This window comes from Pelodiscus sinensis, chromosome 1 (assembly GCF_052426305.1).
Source record: "Pelodiscus sinensis isolate ZL-2025 chromosome 1, ASM5242630v1, whole genome shotgun sequence".
Classification (NCBI taxonomy): Eukaryota; Metazoa; Chordata; order Testudines; family Trionychidae; genus Pelodiscus; species Pelodiscus sinensis.
In genome coordinates, this window is record NC_143052.1 from 87,145,955 (window position 1) to 87,161,019 (window position 15,065).

Here is a 15,065-nt window from a genome sequence, read left to right on the forward strand (position 1 = left end):
GAGACAGATGGCAGAACAAGTAGCAATAGTCTCAAGTCACAGTGGGGAGAGGTCTAGGTTGGATATTAGGAAAAACTATTTAACTAGGATGGTGGTGAAGTATTGGAATGGGTCACCTAGGGAAGTGATGGAATCTCATCCCTACAGATTTTAAAGTCTTGGCTTGACAAAGCCCTGGCTGGGATGATTTAGTTGGGGTTGGTCCTACTTTGGGCAGGGTGTTGGACTCGATGACCTCCTAAAGTTTCTTCTAGCCCTAGGATTCTATGAGTGCACATACTTAATATTCCTGATAAATACAGAGTGGCCAGATGTAAAACAGGAAAAATGGTACATGCCTGTTTTTCAATTGAGAGAAAAAAAGAAGAATGGTTACAGATAATGCATACTATAGGTACTAGGGCAATAGGGTCTACTAGTTTATTTTTAAAAATGGTAAAAATGTGACAGATTATTACAAAATTTATTATCCAAAGAATAAACCAGAATTTGAAAAGTTACAATAGCCCCATTTATGTTGGTGTAATACAGACCAAGTTAATTTCCTTGGCATTCAGGAGTCCTAACCAATTATTATTGGCAAAAATTAAAGAATTCCCTTAATCAGTTGAAGTTCTGAACAAATACTAATCAATTACTGTATCATAGCATTCTAAGGTTCAATAAAGTAAATTAATCCAGCAGATTTCCAGAATTATATTTTTGCATTCTCTCCACAGGGAGCCCTGACCACTTTTGTGGAGACAGGATAAATGTTTATTTGGGGAAGAGAAGGGAAAATGATTGAGAATCACCAAAATTTCATTAAAGAACAAATAGTGTTGTATCTAACACTATTCTTTCAAAACCATTAATATTCACAAACTGAAAGACTGGATCATAAAATAATCTCAGTCAAACATGCCAAACTACTGTACAATACAAAATGTGAGGAACTGTGAATAAAAAATACTAAGCAATGGAAATTTAGAAATGACAGAACTCACCTGCAAATATGAACAGTCTGCATTAAAGATAATATATGGCAATCTATACTAGAGTTGATTTACTATTCTTCCATGTAAAAGATTTTGGTAGCTCTTTTTTTCCCCACTTATGGAGCCAAACTCAATGTTCATGTGTTTCTTGTCACAAATTTCATTCTGTCCCTTATGTATCTTTATGCCCAATGCTTGGCACACTAGCAAATAGGAATGTACACAAAAGGAGGCTTAGATACAGAACAGGTCACATAGAAGGAGAAGCAAGTGAACAGAGCTCAACTGTACTGATCAAATTTCCCCAGCATGGGTCAGACTCCCCCACCTCCTAGATACTTTACCACTTCCTCAGCACCTAGAATCATACAATTGCACCTAAATTCATGTCTGTTGGAAGGGAACAAGACAAGATGGGAACAGAAAAGCAGGCTATTCATTTGATGGAATAATGATCTTCCACCATGCAATCCATTTTGAAGAGACACTCATCTGCAAAAACAGGGTCAAGAAATCTGCATTTCCATTAATTGTGTGATCCACAGTGTGAATGCAGTATCAGAGAGAATACCATAATTGGAGCCTGGAGGTTTTGCATTTATTTCAAATCATCACATGAAGGTCTGCAGATTTCCCAAATAAAAAGCTCGAGATTCTTTTTAAATTTTCCATTGTATTTCCAGTCACCATAATGCAACTTTAAAAAAATCCTTTATTTTCCCTGTGACGATGGCAGTAGGCAAAAAAGAATATACAACACTGATTAATTGGTGCTAAGAAAAAAGGTAACAAAATATTTTTGGACATAATTTAGAAAAGGTAGGTTCTATAAAATCTGAGTTTAAGGAAGTCTGCCCTGATTCACTACTTGTGGGGGGCAGGCCGCATGAGGAAGAGTCTGTTAGGTCCTTGATATCCTTAGTAGACCACGGATACGTCTGACAAGTGCTTGAATGAAAGTATAGCGTGACCGGACTTTCGAGTATAACCCTTCAATATCAAGGAGCTTCTTCTGCAGAGATTCACCAAAGCTGTTGGTAGCTTCAATCTGAAGCTGAGCAAAAGAAAAAATTGGTGAAAAGGACAGTGGTACCTAGTCCTCTCGTTGAGAGAGATTTTTTTCATCATCTCCAATCCTTTGCCAATGCCACACCTCCTCCAACTGCTTAAAGCCCACTCTTAAAAGAATATTTGGGAGGGGGCAGGAAGAGATGTTCTAGATCAGTGGTTTTCAAACTTTTTTTCTTGCAACCCAGTTGATGATGCCTGTGACCCAACATAACTTTTGACTAGAGTGCAGCCTCTGGGGTGGTTGCTTCAGGGGAACAGTACAGTCTGTGGTGCCAGGACAGGCAAGAAGCCTGTCTTAGCACCTCCACTGATCACCTACATCAGGGGTCACCCTACATCAGGGGTTTCAAACTCAATTTACTTTAGGGCCAGTGCTAATGCTCAGATCCTCCTAGCAGGCAACCCCTCTGGCAGGGCTTGGGGTGAGGCAGGGGAGAGAATCCTCTGCGTGTTTGCCCTTTGCATATCTCCTGGCACTGCCTGCTGCCCCACAGTAATTTAATCCGCCTTCCCTGGAGTTTCCCCCACTATCATCATCAGCATAGCTGTGGAAGAGCAGCTTCCGTCTGCTAGCTCTGTGCCACTGCCAGCACGTCCCTGTGGCCCAGGAGATGTGTGTGTGCAGAGCGGTGAAGTGGAACAATCCGGCTGGCCTGGGAGATTATGGTGGAGAAGAACAGAGACTGCAGCATTGCTCTGCTTCACCATGGCTCCTACTGATCCACTCAGTGGGGATTAAGGATGTTAAATATCAGTTAAATTACTAGTTAAGTAGTCGATGGAATTTCCATCGCCTACTCAACTAGTAAATAGGTACTTCTGAGTTCCTACTTTGAAATGTACAAGAGCCCCAGTAGGGGCTCTTGTGCATTTCAAAGTTGGAATTCCGCATGCAGCCCAAGCCAGTGGGAAGTTCCGCTGGCTCCAGGCTCCACGTGCTTTGAAATACACAAGAGCCCTCCGGCTTGTGTGCATTTCAAAGTGGAAGTGTTTGTGTGGAGCTCGGATCTGCACGCCCCGAGCCAGCTTTGAAATGTACATGGGGGCTCTTATGCAGTTCAAAGTGCAAGTGCCCGCATGGAGCCTGGGGTCAGCAGGGGACTTTGAGTGCCCCGCTGACCCCGGGCTCCATGTGGCACTGCCACTTTGAAATGCCACGCAGAGCCCGGATCAGCTCATGACTCCACCAACGATCCAGGACTCCATGTGGCATTTCCACAGAACCCAGGGTCAGCTCTATCTGATAGAGGCAGCAAAGCCGGGGGGAGCAACTAGTCGGCTAGTCCTTAACATCCTTAGTGGGGAGGGGCTAACCCTTGCTGCCTCTCTGTGCCAAGCCCTCCGGTAATCCCTGAAGCTGTTTCCCTCGGGGGAAGGAACTTGAAGGAAGTAGTGTAATGGGGCAGGGGGAAGGGGCAAAGATTTTGCAGGGCTGAAGCAGAGACTGGGTTTAGGGGAAGGCTATGGACAAACTTCCCCCAGCTGCAGAGACTGAATGCTGGCGTGGCACATGGGCTGGATCGTGGAACTCCTCAGTCCATAGATGGCCCATGAGTTTGAGACCCCTGCCCTACATCCAAGGTGACCTATTGCCTGACATTTGACGATCCAGTACTGGGTCACGACACATACTTTGAAAACCACTGATCTAGTTTGTCAAATATTTAACAGATCCCTAGGTTTATCAGTTTAAATCATACACTAGAAGGTATTTCTATGGAGGGTTTTTTGGTGAAATACTTAACATTTTAAACACATATATGCTTTGACTTTAAAAACCACTACTTGTGTGCTGCAATTTAAGCACATGCATGTTTGGCAAATTAGAGCCTTAGTGTTATATGACTTGACTTCTAAAATACAGAAATCATAGCAGAGTTGCACTTGTAGGCAAAAATTTCACTGTTACAGGTTCATAAAACTCCATATATTGAACAACAATTTTTGTTATTAATGGTGGAGAAGGCCAGAGTCCCAGGCCCTTTTAAATTACTGTTAACGTACAATGTGGCATGCTCCACACAATGCTCCAGGCTCCCTGCCCCGGCTCTGCCTCTTCTGCCCAAGTCCCCGCCCCTTTGGGAGTATGGAGCTGCCTCACACACATACTTTGCCTAAGGACCCACCACAGGCTGCTGGCTCTCCTGATAAGCAGTGGAAATTTGTTAGCTACAGCATAACCAGCTGCCATTCTTCTACCCCTGCTCTTTACTATAGTCCATCTGCAGCTGACCAAAAATGAACTGCTGCAGCACCACACAAAATTAGATATTCTGTCTTCAATACACAAAGGCTGTGTCTGCACTGGCGTGATCTTGTACCAAAGCGGCCGCTCTTGAGCAAAAACTTGTTGCCTGTCTACACTGGCCGTGTGTTCTTGCGCAAGTAAACTGACATTCTACTTTATAAAATCAAGGCTTCTTGTGCAAGAACTATGATGCTTCCACTCAGGAATAAGCCCTCTTGTGCAAGAGGCCACTGTAGACAGGCAACATGAATTTCTTGCGCAAGAAAGCCCTATAGTTAAAATGGCCATCAGAGCTTTCATGCGCAAGAGAGCATCTACACTGGCATGGATGCTCTTGCGCAAAAGCACATATCTTGTGCAAAAACACATGCCAGTGTAGACACTCTCTTCTGGAAGAGTTTTTACACAAGACCTCTTCCACAAAAGAGTTCTTGCGCAAGAAGCTGCCAGTGTAGATGTAGCCAAACAGCTATCCTTCAAGGGCAACAGATATTTTCTTATTTCAGAAACAAGTTATTTAACAGCTACATCTTATTAGTTTAATTTACAAAAAAAATAAGAAAAAAACCCAGTAATTTAGCTCTTGGTATTTCATTTGCCATGATCCAGATTTTGTGCATTAATATGTCTGTGTGCATAATTTAAAAATACATGTCTAGCAGTGCAATTGATACCTTTATTGCTGCCAAATACCTTTTGAAAATCTGTGGTATATCTTATTTGTAGTTCAAGTAAGTATTTAGCAACAAGTTATCACAGATCACTCCTAAACATGGAAACTATAGACAGACTGTTGACAGTAACTGCATGGTAGCACCACACCAGGCATGCTATAATTAAGAATTATTTTATCTGCCGCATCTCACCTGATCTACATCATGCTGGCTCACTCGATTCTTCCCATTTCTGAAATCCAAGTTAGGCTCTGAACTGAAGGAATCTTGAAAAAAAAAAATCACAAATTTAAATTCTTCATTCCACTTTAGTAGCCTATATTTGGAGGTATGAAGCAAGATTAACATACCAAATGCCTATTTTGTACATAACAGAAAGTTAAATACGGATTAAGAGAAAATCGCAATAGATTTTTCATGACCTGCTGATGAATTCCCACTCAACCATTAGAGTATTAACTTCAAATAGCCCTGGATTACATAATATGGCCCGGTCAGCAACAACAGTCTCACAATGCTATCTTTCTTTCCCTGACTTTTTCTCTTCGTCACCAAATCTACTGGTGAATTAATATTGTATCAAGTTAAAATGCTTTTAAAAAACAAAAGTCCTTATATCTATTCCTATCACCATCTTCAATTATTACATTTGAAAACATTTTTTTAAATATACAGTCTAATTTTTACCATTTATACTTTACTTTTTCAGCTTCACTCAGTTTGACCAACAGAAACAAGATTAGTCAATTTCACTTGTTTCTGGACAAACTTACTTTTTACTTTTCATCCACTACTACAATGTAGCAATATTTGGGCTGCAAATATTCCACAGACATGTTTGGATTTAAGCAAAAAACTATTATATAATAATTAGTAAAATATTATTAATGTTAAGTTTTGTAAACATCTATTTTAGAAAACTTTAATTTTGGTATTCAGTCCCTTGATATTGCCAGATGTTTTAATGTTAAATTTACAAACAAATGCAAAGGCACCTTGAGGTTTGAGAAATGTTACCTTGTAGCCTTCTGCTCTTAAATGAAGTCCTGGAAGCAAGCAGCGAATCTTGGGAATCAGTAGGGGTGCAATGCAGTAGATAGTATTCCAGGTGACGCCAAAGAATGAAGAGGCATGTTTCTATTATATCTGTAGATGTGCTAGTGAAGGAGACTACAGTTCATTTATGCTGGTTTTAGATTGTATCCCTCTTAAAAGAAAACTCTGATCCTGCAAAAAGCTCCATGCATATTTAACTCTGTACACGTGCGTAGTGACTGCAATGGGCCTACGCACATGGGTAAAGTTAAGCATGTGTTTGCAAGACAGGATTGAGGTGTCTGTTTCTTGGGGACCTAAATGACTCTGATAGGCAGCTCCTACTTGTCATGGCCCTCCATTTTTTCACAACAGTAGTTCTAGTTACTTTCATGGCTTGGATACACTGACAGCATGCTTTGTAAACCTATACACTTGATTCTTTTTATTGTTACATGGTTCCAGATTTAAGTGCTTTGTTGTTCAGCTGTATTTCCACTTCACCACAATGGAGGAGAATCACCACCCTAATCATGTCAATGAACTTTATTTGTTGTTGACTTCTGTAGAGATAATGCTATGGTACTAATGACTTTCTTTCAGAGCTGGTACCACAACTAGAAAATAAATATTTAAATACTGAGCATAGAGGAACATACCAACTGATTTAATTGCCATTATCTTCTTGCCTAGGATTGGCATTATTTAAAGTGGCCTGAAACCCAATTGATGGTTAAGCAATAAAACAAATTTAATTTTATTTCTAAGCAGACTTTTCCAATGTTCTAAGTGTCACCACTGGAGTTGTCATAATTCCAAAAGGATACAGGAACATAGGGAAAGCAACTTGGCCCGGTTGTTTATCAGCTTCACCAGACGCCGTCTTGCTAAAACATATTTTTGGGCAGTAGAAATTTTGTCCACCCCCGCTGGCATCACTGACTGACACAGCTATAGTAAGAAGAAAAGATGCAATGATTCAACACTCTGTAGCAAACCAGAACAAAGTGTTAAAAGTCAAGAAAATACCCATAACTGCTTTGTAGAACTTTGTCTTCTGTGGAAGGTCTCTCTCTGTTCTTCTCCTTCCTCTCACTTGCTGCAGTCATTAGAAAAAACTCCAACATTACCCCATTCCCCGACAGGAAAAAGGCACAAGTATACGACTGTCAAAGCTCAATACTACACATTTCTACATTTAGTTTATTTACAGGCCACAGATATTTCTGACTGTTCATGATAGAGTCTACAGAATCCATTACCTCCTTTATCTCATCTGGTGGGAGCTGCTCCACATTCTGTAGCTTGTTAACACTCTGTCGGTGGCTGTCATAGTAACTGAAGAAATCATTAGCATTCTGTTTCAGCAAATAGGCAATGATGCCCAAGCCAGGCAGGCGCCAATATGGGACCACTGGAGGTTGTGTGTCTAAGAGAGATCACCACCAAAGTTAAAACAAGTTCTTTGAAGCCCCACGGCTATGCTGCTTATGCTCTACTATTTGTCACTCCCATAGTGCAAGGATATGGAAATACTGGTAAACTTTATTTTTGATGTGTGGGCCACATATATTACATAGATGAGATTCTAGGAGAAAATTCAATGATTTCATCTGTTGCTGACACATGGCAGGCAAGCAGATAGCTGTTAGCATTCAATTCCCCACATCTTTTTTTTGTGATGAAACTTTATAATTTCTGCTTTGTGCAGAAATCACATCCAGTCTCCCTCCTCCTTAATCAGTGACAACAAAAAAGATTAACCACTGTGTGCCCAACTGCTATACAGGTTGAAATTCTCCAAGCTGGGACTCTCTGGTCTGGATGTTCCAGGATCAGAGAGTCCCAGTGGAGAGCTAGCACCTGGGAGCCCCGCAGGCTGGCAGGGCAGTGGGAGCCCGATGCACAGAAGCAGCGGGGCTGTCTAGTAGGGCAGCAGGACTGCCCAGTGTGGCAGCAAAATCCCAGTGCACAGAAGCAGCGGGACTACCCAGCCGGGCAGGGGAGCTGTCAGGGCAGCAGGAGTCAGCGATGGGTGGGTAACCTGCCGGGAGGCTGATGGTTGGGCCGGGGTGGGGAAGGGCTGGAGGCAGGGGGGCAAAAAATGTCCTCCCCTCCTCTGGCAATATCCTTCATCTGGGACCAGCCAGGTCCCAAGGGTGCCAGATCAGGGAGGTCCAACTTGTACAAGGGGAAATTCCATCTGCAGCTCATTATTCAGTCATAGCAGGAGCACTGGGGCTACACGTTACAGCCACAAAAGATTACTTCCATGTTTTGCACAACAGCTCAGGCTTATTGAACCTTAGAATTCTGAGTGTCCTCTAACAATTATTCTAGGCTGCTGAAAGGTTAAAAAACAAATGACTTCACATAAACCCAATCCATGTATAACTCAGGCTTTCCAGCATGGATCTCTACCTATAATTTTTCGCTGAACTAACTCAGGCTTCAAAGGTCTCAAAAAGCTAACATTTACCGTATTAGTAATTTTACACCTTTTAAGATGGCTGCTCTATCAGGGAAAGGAGAATTCTTGAAAAACCATGTTCTTACACATATGAAATAATCAAACGGAAAATAAAAGTCACTGGTTGAATCAAGGCATTTGTATCACAATGAAAACGTATCAGTAACAGTACATTTATTAGTAATAGCTTTGCAAAACATTTACTACAAAGAAAAACTTAATTTGCACTGTTGGGGTTGGTGGTGTATTGTCTTAATAACTTGTGAAAATGTAGTGCAATCTCAGCCAATCCCATCCCATGTTTGTTGCAATTTGGCATAATTAATACCTACAGCAAGTTAGAAAAGGCACATTGCTCATGTCATGAATGAGGTGCGTCACCTGCTACTGGTCCAACTTTCATAATTCAGTCTTGGATACATAAAAAACAAAGAAACCACAAACCCACCTTGACGGGGTCCATCTCGGTTAGTTGACTCGGACAGACTAGGAGTGAACAGACAAACTGTGTGCTGAAAGGTGGGGGCACACTGTAACATAAGTGACTGGCAGTATTCCATTACATTTGCACAGATCTACAAAAGAAAAATCACAGCAAGTCAATAAAAGTAAGACTGATGAAATATTATTACCACCATTTTCAGAACTCTTCAAATTGCATATATCAGTATGATGGCTCCTAATCAGCCTTCCCAGGAATTGCACAATTCTCAACTAAGGATTTTAGCAGTGCTGTGAAGACATAACTTCGTTCCCCAATTTCCTCACCTGTTGCATGGCCAACTCAATCTCATCCCTCTTGCTTACTCGGTCTCCCTCGGCATTATCATCTTGCAGTTTAAACTGACGGAGTCTGTCTGAACCACCAAACCGACTTAGAAGTCCTAAGCACTGGCGCTGTGACACAAAGCAAACTTTGATTAGTGTCTCAGCCAAAGAATTAAAAATTTCCTTTGATATTTACAAGCTGGAAAATGACAGATTTGCATTAATAATAATCCCATGTACATTTGAAGCAAATAAACCAGTTTCAAGTCAAATACATTTTATATTGCACGGTCTGACAGGACAGCAATAATAACTTCCTACCAAGATGGTCGTGTTCTTAGAGTAGGTTTATTATGATCACCTAAAGATACCTCAAACACTGAATAATTTCCACATGTAAATTGTTAAAATACACCTTAGAAATACTTATTGCTAAATACTTCTGGCGGGAGGAAGGTGTAGAGCAAAAAATAAATTAAATCCTCCTTTCTTTCTTGGGGTACGTCTAGACTACATGCCTCTGTCGCCAGAGGCATGTAGATTAGGCTACCCGGCATAGGAAAATGAAGCGGTGATTTAAATAATCACCGCTTCATTTACATTTAAATGGCTGCTGCGCTGAGCCAATCAGCTGTTTGTCGGCTCAGCGTGGTAGTCTGGATGCTCCGTGGTCGACATCAAAGGCATTTGCTGACCTCCCAGGTATGCTTTCTGGGATGAGGTTTACCTGGGAGGTCAACAATTGCCTTTGATGTCGACCGTGCAGCGTCCAGACTACCACACTGAGCCGACAAACAGCTGATCGGCTCAGCGCGGCAGCCATTTAAATGTAAATGAAGCGGTGATTATTTAAGTCGCCGCTTCATTTTCCTATGCCGGGTAGCCTAATCTACATGCCTCTGGCGACAGAGGCATGTAGTCTAGACGTACCCATTATGACCACAGTGGCATATGAGCTGAATACAGTACTTGCTCTCTTTTCACTCAATTTGTTATAAAAATATTATTCGGGCCACACAATTTTAAAATGAATAAAGAAATTACATTGCACAAAACAGGAACCCTTTCTTTGGTTTTCCATGGGATCTCATGCTAAGGGATGCAGGTCAAATACTCAGTCCCACAAATACTAGAGAAGCTGCTTACTGCTTGCAAACCCATTTTTGGCTCATCTATGGAGTAGCAATCCATAATGGGTTCAAGAGAACACATTATCTTGCTCTCCCATCTAAAAGTATTTGGTGTGGCAGCCTCTTTATATAATTACATAAGAAAGAAGTAGTTCCTACTAGTGGGAGAAAGCATTGCAACAGCGAGGCTTCAGAGCAGAAAGTAGCGCATGAACTGTCCTTATGGATTCTAATCAAGAATCCCTACACCCTATATTGGATTTCTCCTTAAAAGGGACAAGGAAAGAAATAAGACATTGCATGTACCAGACACATCCACAGGTGGAGCTAAGGATGTCATTGTGGTGAAAGTGGTAATGGAATAGTTCAGAATTACTTCATTTTGGTGTTGGCCTCAAATTCCTCCCCATTCTTCACATCTAGTAGATGAATTCTATAGATCTCTGCAGGCTCAACTGTAAAATGAAAGTCTCTAACCTAACTTACCTCTTACTTTGTGCCAAAGACTTCAATTTTTTTTAATAAGATTCTCAATTCTTGGTTAGAACGTAACAGATATATGTTCTATGAGAACTGGTACAAAATTAAGATGCAATTCTCATTTAAATGTGAAATTTCAAACTAACATGGGACTAAAACATAAAACCCAGTTACCTGAAATCGTCCTATATGCCCCTGTAGCTCCATTTGCGTCCCTTCATTAATATCAATGTCAAATTCACCTAATACACCTAACAAAACAGACAAATATGTTGCGGTTTTTTCAGTTAAAAACATTTATGGTTTAGTATTTTACATTTATCTAACATAGCTGATCAAAACATTTCCATCAAAATGAAATTTTTACAGATCTTAACACATTTTTCACAAAAATGTGGAAAATCTAGCTGTAGCTAGTACAACGGGGAGGGCAATAATTTTTTAAGGGGGCCACTTCACAAATTTCAGAACTGGTCGTGGGCCGCCCCAAACGGGCAGTGCCTCAGGCAGAAGGAGCAGGGTCATGAGACTTCACATGCTCTCCCCGCCCACAGACCCTGTTTGGCCTGAGAGTGAGGGAGCATGTGAAATCTTTGGCCCTGTTCCCACTCTTCCAGGGTGTGCGGCGCCTAGAGAGAACCACAAGCTGGCAGTTCCCTCTAGGCACTGCGTGACCCTGACAGCAGGAGGAAACTTTGCACGCTCCCCAGTCTTTGACCCCTGACCTCACTCTGCCAGGGGCACGCGGCACCTAAAGAGAACCGCCAGTAGTTCTGAACAGCTGGCAGTTTCCTCTAGGCTCTGAACTCCCCAAGTTAGGGGAAGGAGACTGTGTGTGCTCTCCCGTCCCAAGGTCTCAAATGGCATGGTGGCAAGGGAATGGCAGGGTGGCTGCAGGCTGGATCAAACGGCTTTGCGGGCCGGATATAGTCCACAGACACTGTCTTGCCCACTACTGCAGTAGGTTTGTGATTATGTAATTACATTATTTATTAATAATACTATAAGCATTGTTTAAAATAAAATTTCAGGCTGAATTTTAGTAATTAAGAAAAACTGGCGAACTACTGGCAGTTGTTGTGCAAGTCTTTCCACATAGCTAAACCAACAAACTTGGGCACTGTGCAGCCCTTGTTATTCTAGTCATAGACCCTGCTCCTGGTGAGGAAACACTGCCAATCATGACAAAACGTAGCATGGTGAATTCGGGAGGAGCCCAACTATGTTCACAATAGGGATGTAAAAATGTGTTTTAAAAAACTAACCGTGTAAGTGCTAAAAATCTTGGCGGTTCCACGGTTACACACTGTGGGCTCTGCAGTATAAAGCTTAAATAAGCTTTATACTTCAACTCCCACAGTGAAGCCTCCCTGGGAGCTGGGCCACCAAACCTCCTCCCGGGGAGCATAGCCAGCAAGAGCTTTCTGGGAGCTTCGCTGCCTCAGTGAAGTTGCTTCCCTGGGAATGGGGATTGGCAAGAGCTGCTGGCCCTGCTTCCAAGGAGGCTTCGCTATAGACCCTGTATTTGGCTCCCCGGGAGCCAGCATGTAATCTGCGGCGGGGAATGGAGGGGGGCGGCGGCCACGGACAGAGGCTGCTCCAGCTGGCTGGCTGGAGCAGCCCCTGCCTGCGATGGACCCCGAGGGGCTGGGGCAGCCCACTGCCCAAGGCAGGCAAGCAGGTGCTCCAGCCCCTACTGGTTAACCAGAACCGATAAGCGTTACCTGTTTAGGGTGCTGCTTAATGGTTAACCAGTTAACCTTTCCACAATGATCTAGAGCAGTGGTTCTCAACTAGTTTGGGTCCACATGGGACCCACAAGCAGGATTCAGAGGATCCATGAAGCAGAACCAGTGATAAGATCACTGGGGCCGAGGGCAGAAAGCCTTAAACCTGCCACTCAAGGCTAAAGCCCAAGTCCCACCACCTGATGTTGAGGAAGAAGCCTGAGCACCTTAGTTTTGCTGGGCACCCTGTGGCATGGGCCCCAGGCAATTGCCCTCTTTGCTCTCCCTTAATGCTGGACCTGGTTTTTATTTACAAAAACATAGTTGTTGTGGAACAGGTGAGCTGTGGAGCTTTTATAGCATGTTGGGGGGAAGGAGGGCTCAGAAAGAAAAAGGTTGGGAACCACTGGTCTAGAGTAGACTACCAAACCCAGGACAACAGTGACCAGATACTTTCATGAAGATAGATCAGAGAGAGGAGGAGGTTAGTGCACTAACCTACAGTACACCCCCCACAATATAAAACTGTTTATAAATAAAATTATAGGAAACACTGAATATTATCAACTAAGAACTAAACTAGACTATTTTAGGCAAATTTCCCGTGCCTCAGTTTCCACAACTGTTTAGTAGACTGGCTGAATAATCCCCTTGTATCTATCTCCTGTTTGCATTTTAAAGATGAATATCAGAGGATTGAAAGCACTATGTAAGTAATAGGTATTATGCAAATACAGCCAGCAAGTCAAACCTACATCAACATATTTATTGTGGATTCCACATCCACTGCCAAACTTTGCCTCAATAATAATTATTTATTATTTCCCTTGTCTCTTTTCAAAGCCACGCATTCTAATGAGACAATTTTTAACAGAATTTCAATGGTGTATCCTATTCCTTTCACAGTATATCAGAAATAATCAAGCTCATGTGATCAAGTCAGACAAGTGTAACAAAATTGAAGTATTTCCAATCTAAGAGATATTCCTACCAGGCAGAGCTGCTTTGCTGATTATTCCTGTCAGGAAGGCTAGTTCCTGAAGTGATCCTGCACTGACATCTTGGCACCGGAGGATCACCTGGATAGTATCTGAATGGGATATTAGAAACTGCAAAACCTGAACCACAGAAATGAAGAAAGAAAACATGAGTGATGGAAAAAATGCACAGTAATCTAATAGATAAAATCAGAATTATTGCTACAAATTGAATCGCTTTAGTCCGGCACCCTGGGGACTTGACTGGGGCTGAACCAGAGAATTTGCTGAACCACGGGAAGTCAATATTGTCTAGCAGCATTACCAACACTTCTACTTACTGGGATCTTATAAGACATTTAGGGATAAACCAGAGATAAACAACGGTACAGAACACTGAGAGCCAGGATTGGTGGCTGTAAACAAACTTTATGGCACCGTGGGAACCGTGGCCACACCCATGATAAGTGAACATTCAGCTAACTAAAATCATGCCAGACCACAGATGTTGCCAGACCAGAGCGAGCTGGAGTAGAGAGGCTCAACCTGTACTATACATAACCCGGCAACAAACAGTGCCATCAGCCAATGGCCCTTAGCTTACCTGGCCAGCTGCTTGCAGATGTTGTGCCATGCTGGAGGTGAGGATCACCTGGCACAGCTGGAGGGCTGGGAGAAGAATCTGGCGATAGCGCTCCACAGGAGCGGGAATGAAGACAGGGGGATCTCTCATTCCAAACATCCTGAATAGGTTTAAGAGGAAAGGTATCAATAGCTGATGGAAATTGGAGACCACAAACACATACAGCTTATAAGCATCTTAAAGGACATGAAAACATCACAATTCTCAAAAGCAGTTTCTTAGTTAAGGCTTTTAGCTTTCCAGTACAAGACCAATTTCACACACACAACCCTTTTTAACTTCCTCAGAAAGCTGCTTTGGCTAGCTAGAAGACAATGTTTCTTTGAAAACATTCAGACTAATCAGATGTTTTCCTCCACTGTCCTCAATGCAAACAAGTAGCTTCTACAACAGGGGTCGGCAACATACAGCACATGTGCCATAAGTGGCATGAAAGATGATTGAGTGGCAAGCACAATGAAAGTCTATTGGCTTGCAGCTCAAGCTCAGTCCCTCCTCATCCCTCCCTCCCCCCCGGGGTGTAAACTCCAACTGATACATTTAGGGTATGTCTACACTTGCAGCCTATTTCGGAATATGGCTGCAAATGTATGCATTCGGAATTGCAAATCAAGCCCGGGATTTAAATATCCCGCGCTTGATTTGCATCTTCCCGGCCGGGCGCCATTTTTTGAAATTTACAAGCCAGGCAATCGAAATAAAGCCCTATTTCGAACTACCTGTTAAATCTCATTGCAGGAAGAATAACAGGTAGTTCGAAATAGGGCTTTATTTCGAACGCCCGTTTCACTGCCACGCTTAGACGCGGACAGTTATTCCGGGCTTGTAGATTTCAAAAAATGGCGCCCAACCGGGAAGATGCAAA

At 42.5% G+C, this 15,065-nt stretch overlaps 1 protein-coding gene across 1 annotated transcript in view; it reads right to left on the reverse strand.

Moving 5' to 3' along the window:
• Positions 1-1,671: 1,671 nt before the first annotated feature.
• Positions 1,672-15,065, reverse strand: part of NUP205 (nucleoporin 205) — an 87,647-nt gene continuing 74,253 nt past the window's right edge. Inside the window, exons 34-43 of the mRNA XM_006125865.5 lie at positions 14,162-14,300; positions 13,572-13,698; positions 11,028-11,104; positions 9,244-9,372; positions 8,924-9,050; positions 7,268-7,434; positions 6,833-6,956; positions 5,988-6,116; positions 5,163-5,236; positions 1,672-2,031 (exon numbers count right to left, since the gene is read on the reverse strand). Of these exons, the coding sequence (XP_006125927.3) occupies positions 1,879-2,031; positions 5,163-5,236; positions 5,988-6,116; positions 6,833-6,956; positions 7,268-7,434; positions 8,924-9,050; positions 9,244-9,372; positions 11,028-11,104; positions 13,572-13,698; positions 14,162-14,300 (1,246 nt within the window). The 3' untranslated portion in view covers positions 1,672-1,878. The remainder of the gene's footprint in view (positions 2,032-5,162; positions 5,237-5,987; positions 6,117-6,832; positions 6,957-7,267; positions 7,435-8,923; positions 9,051-9,243; positions 9,373-11,027; positions 11,105-13,571; positions 13,699-14,161; positions 14,301-15,065) is intronic.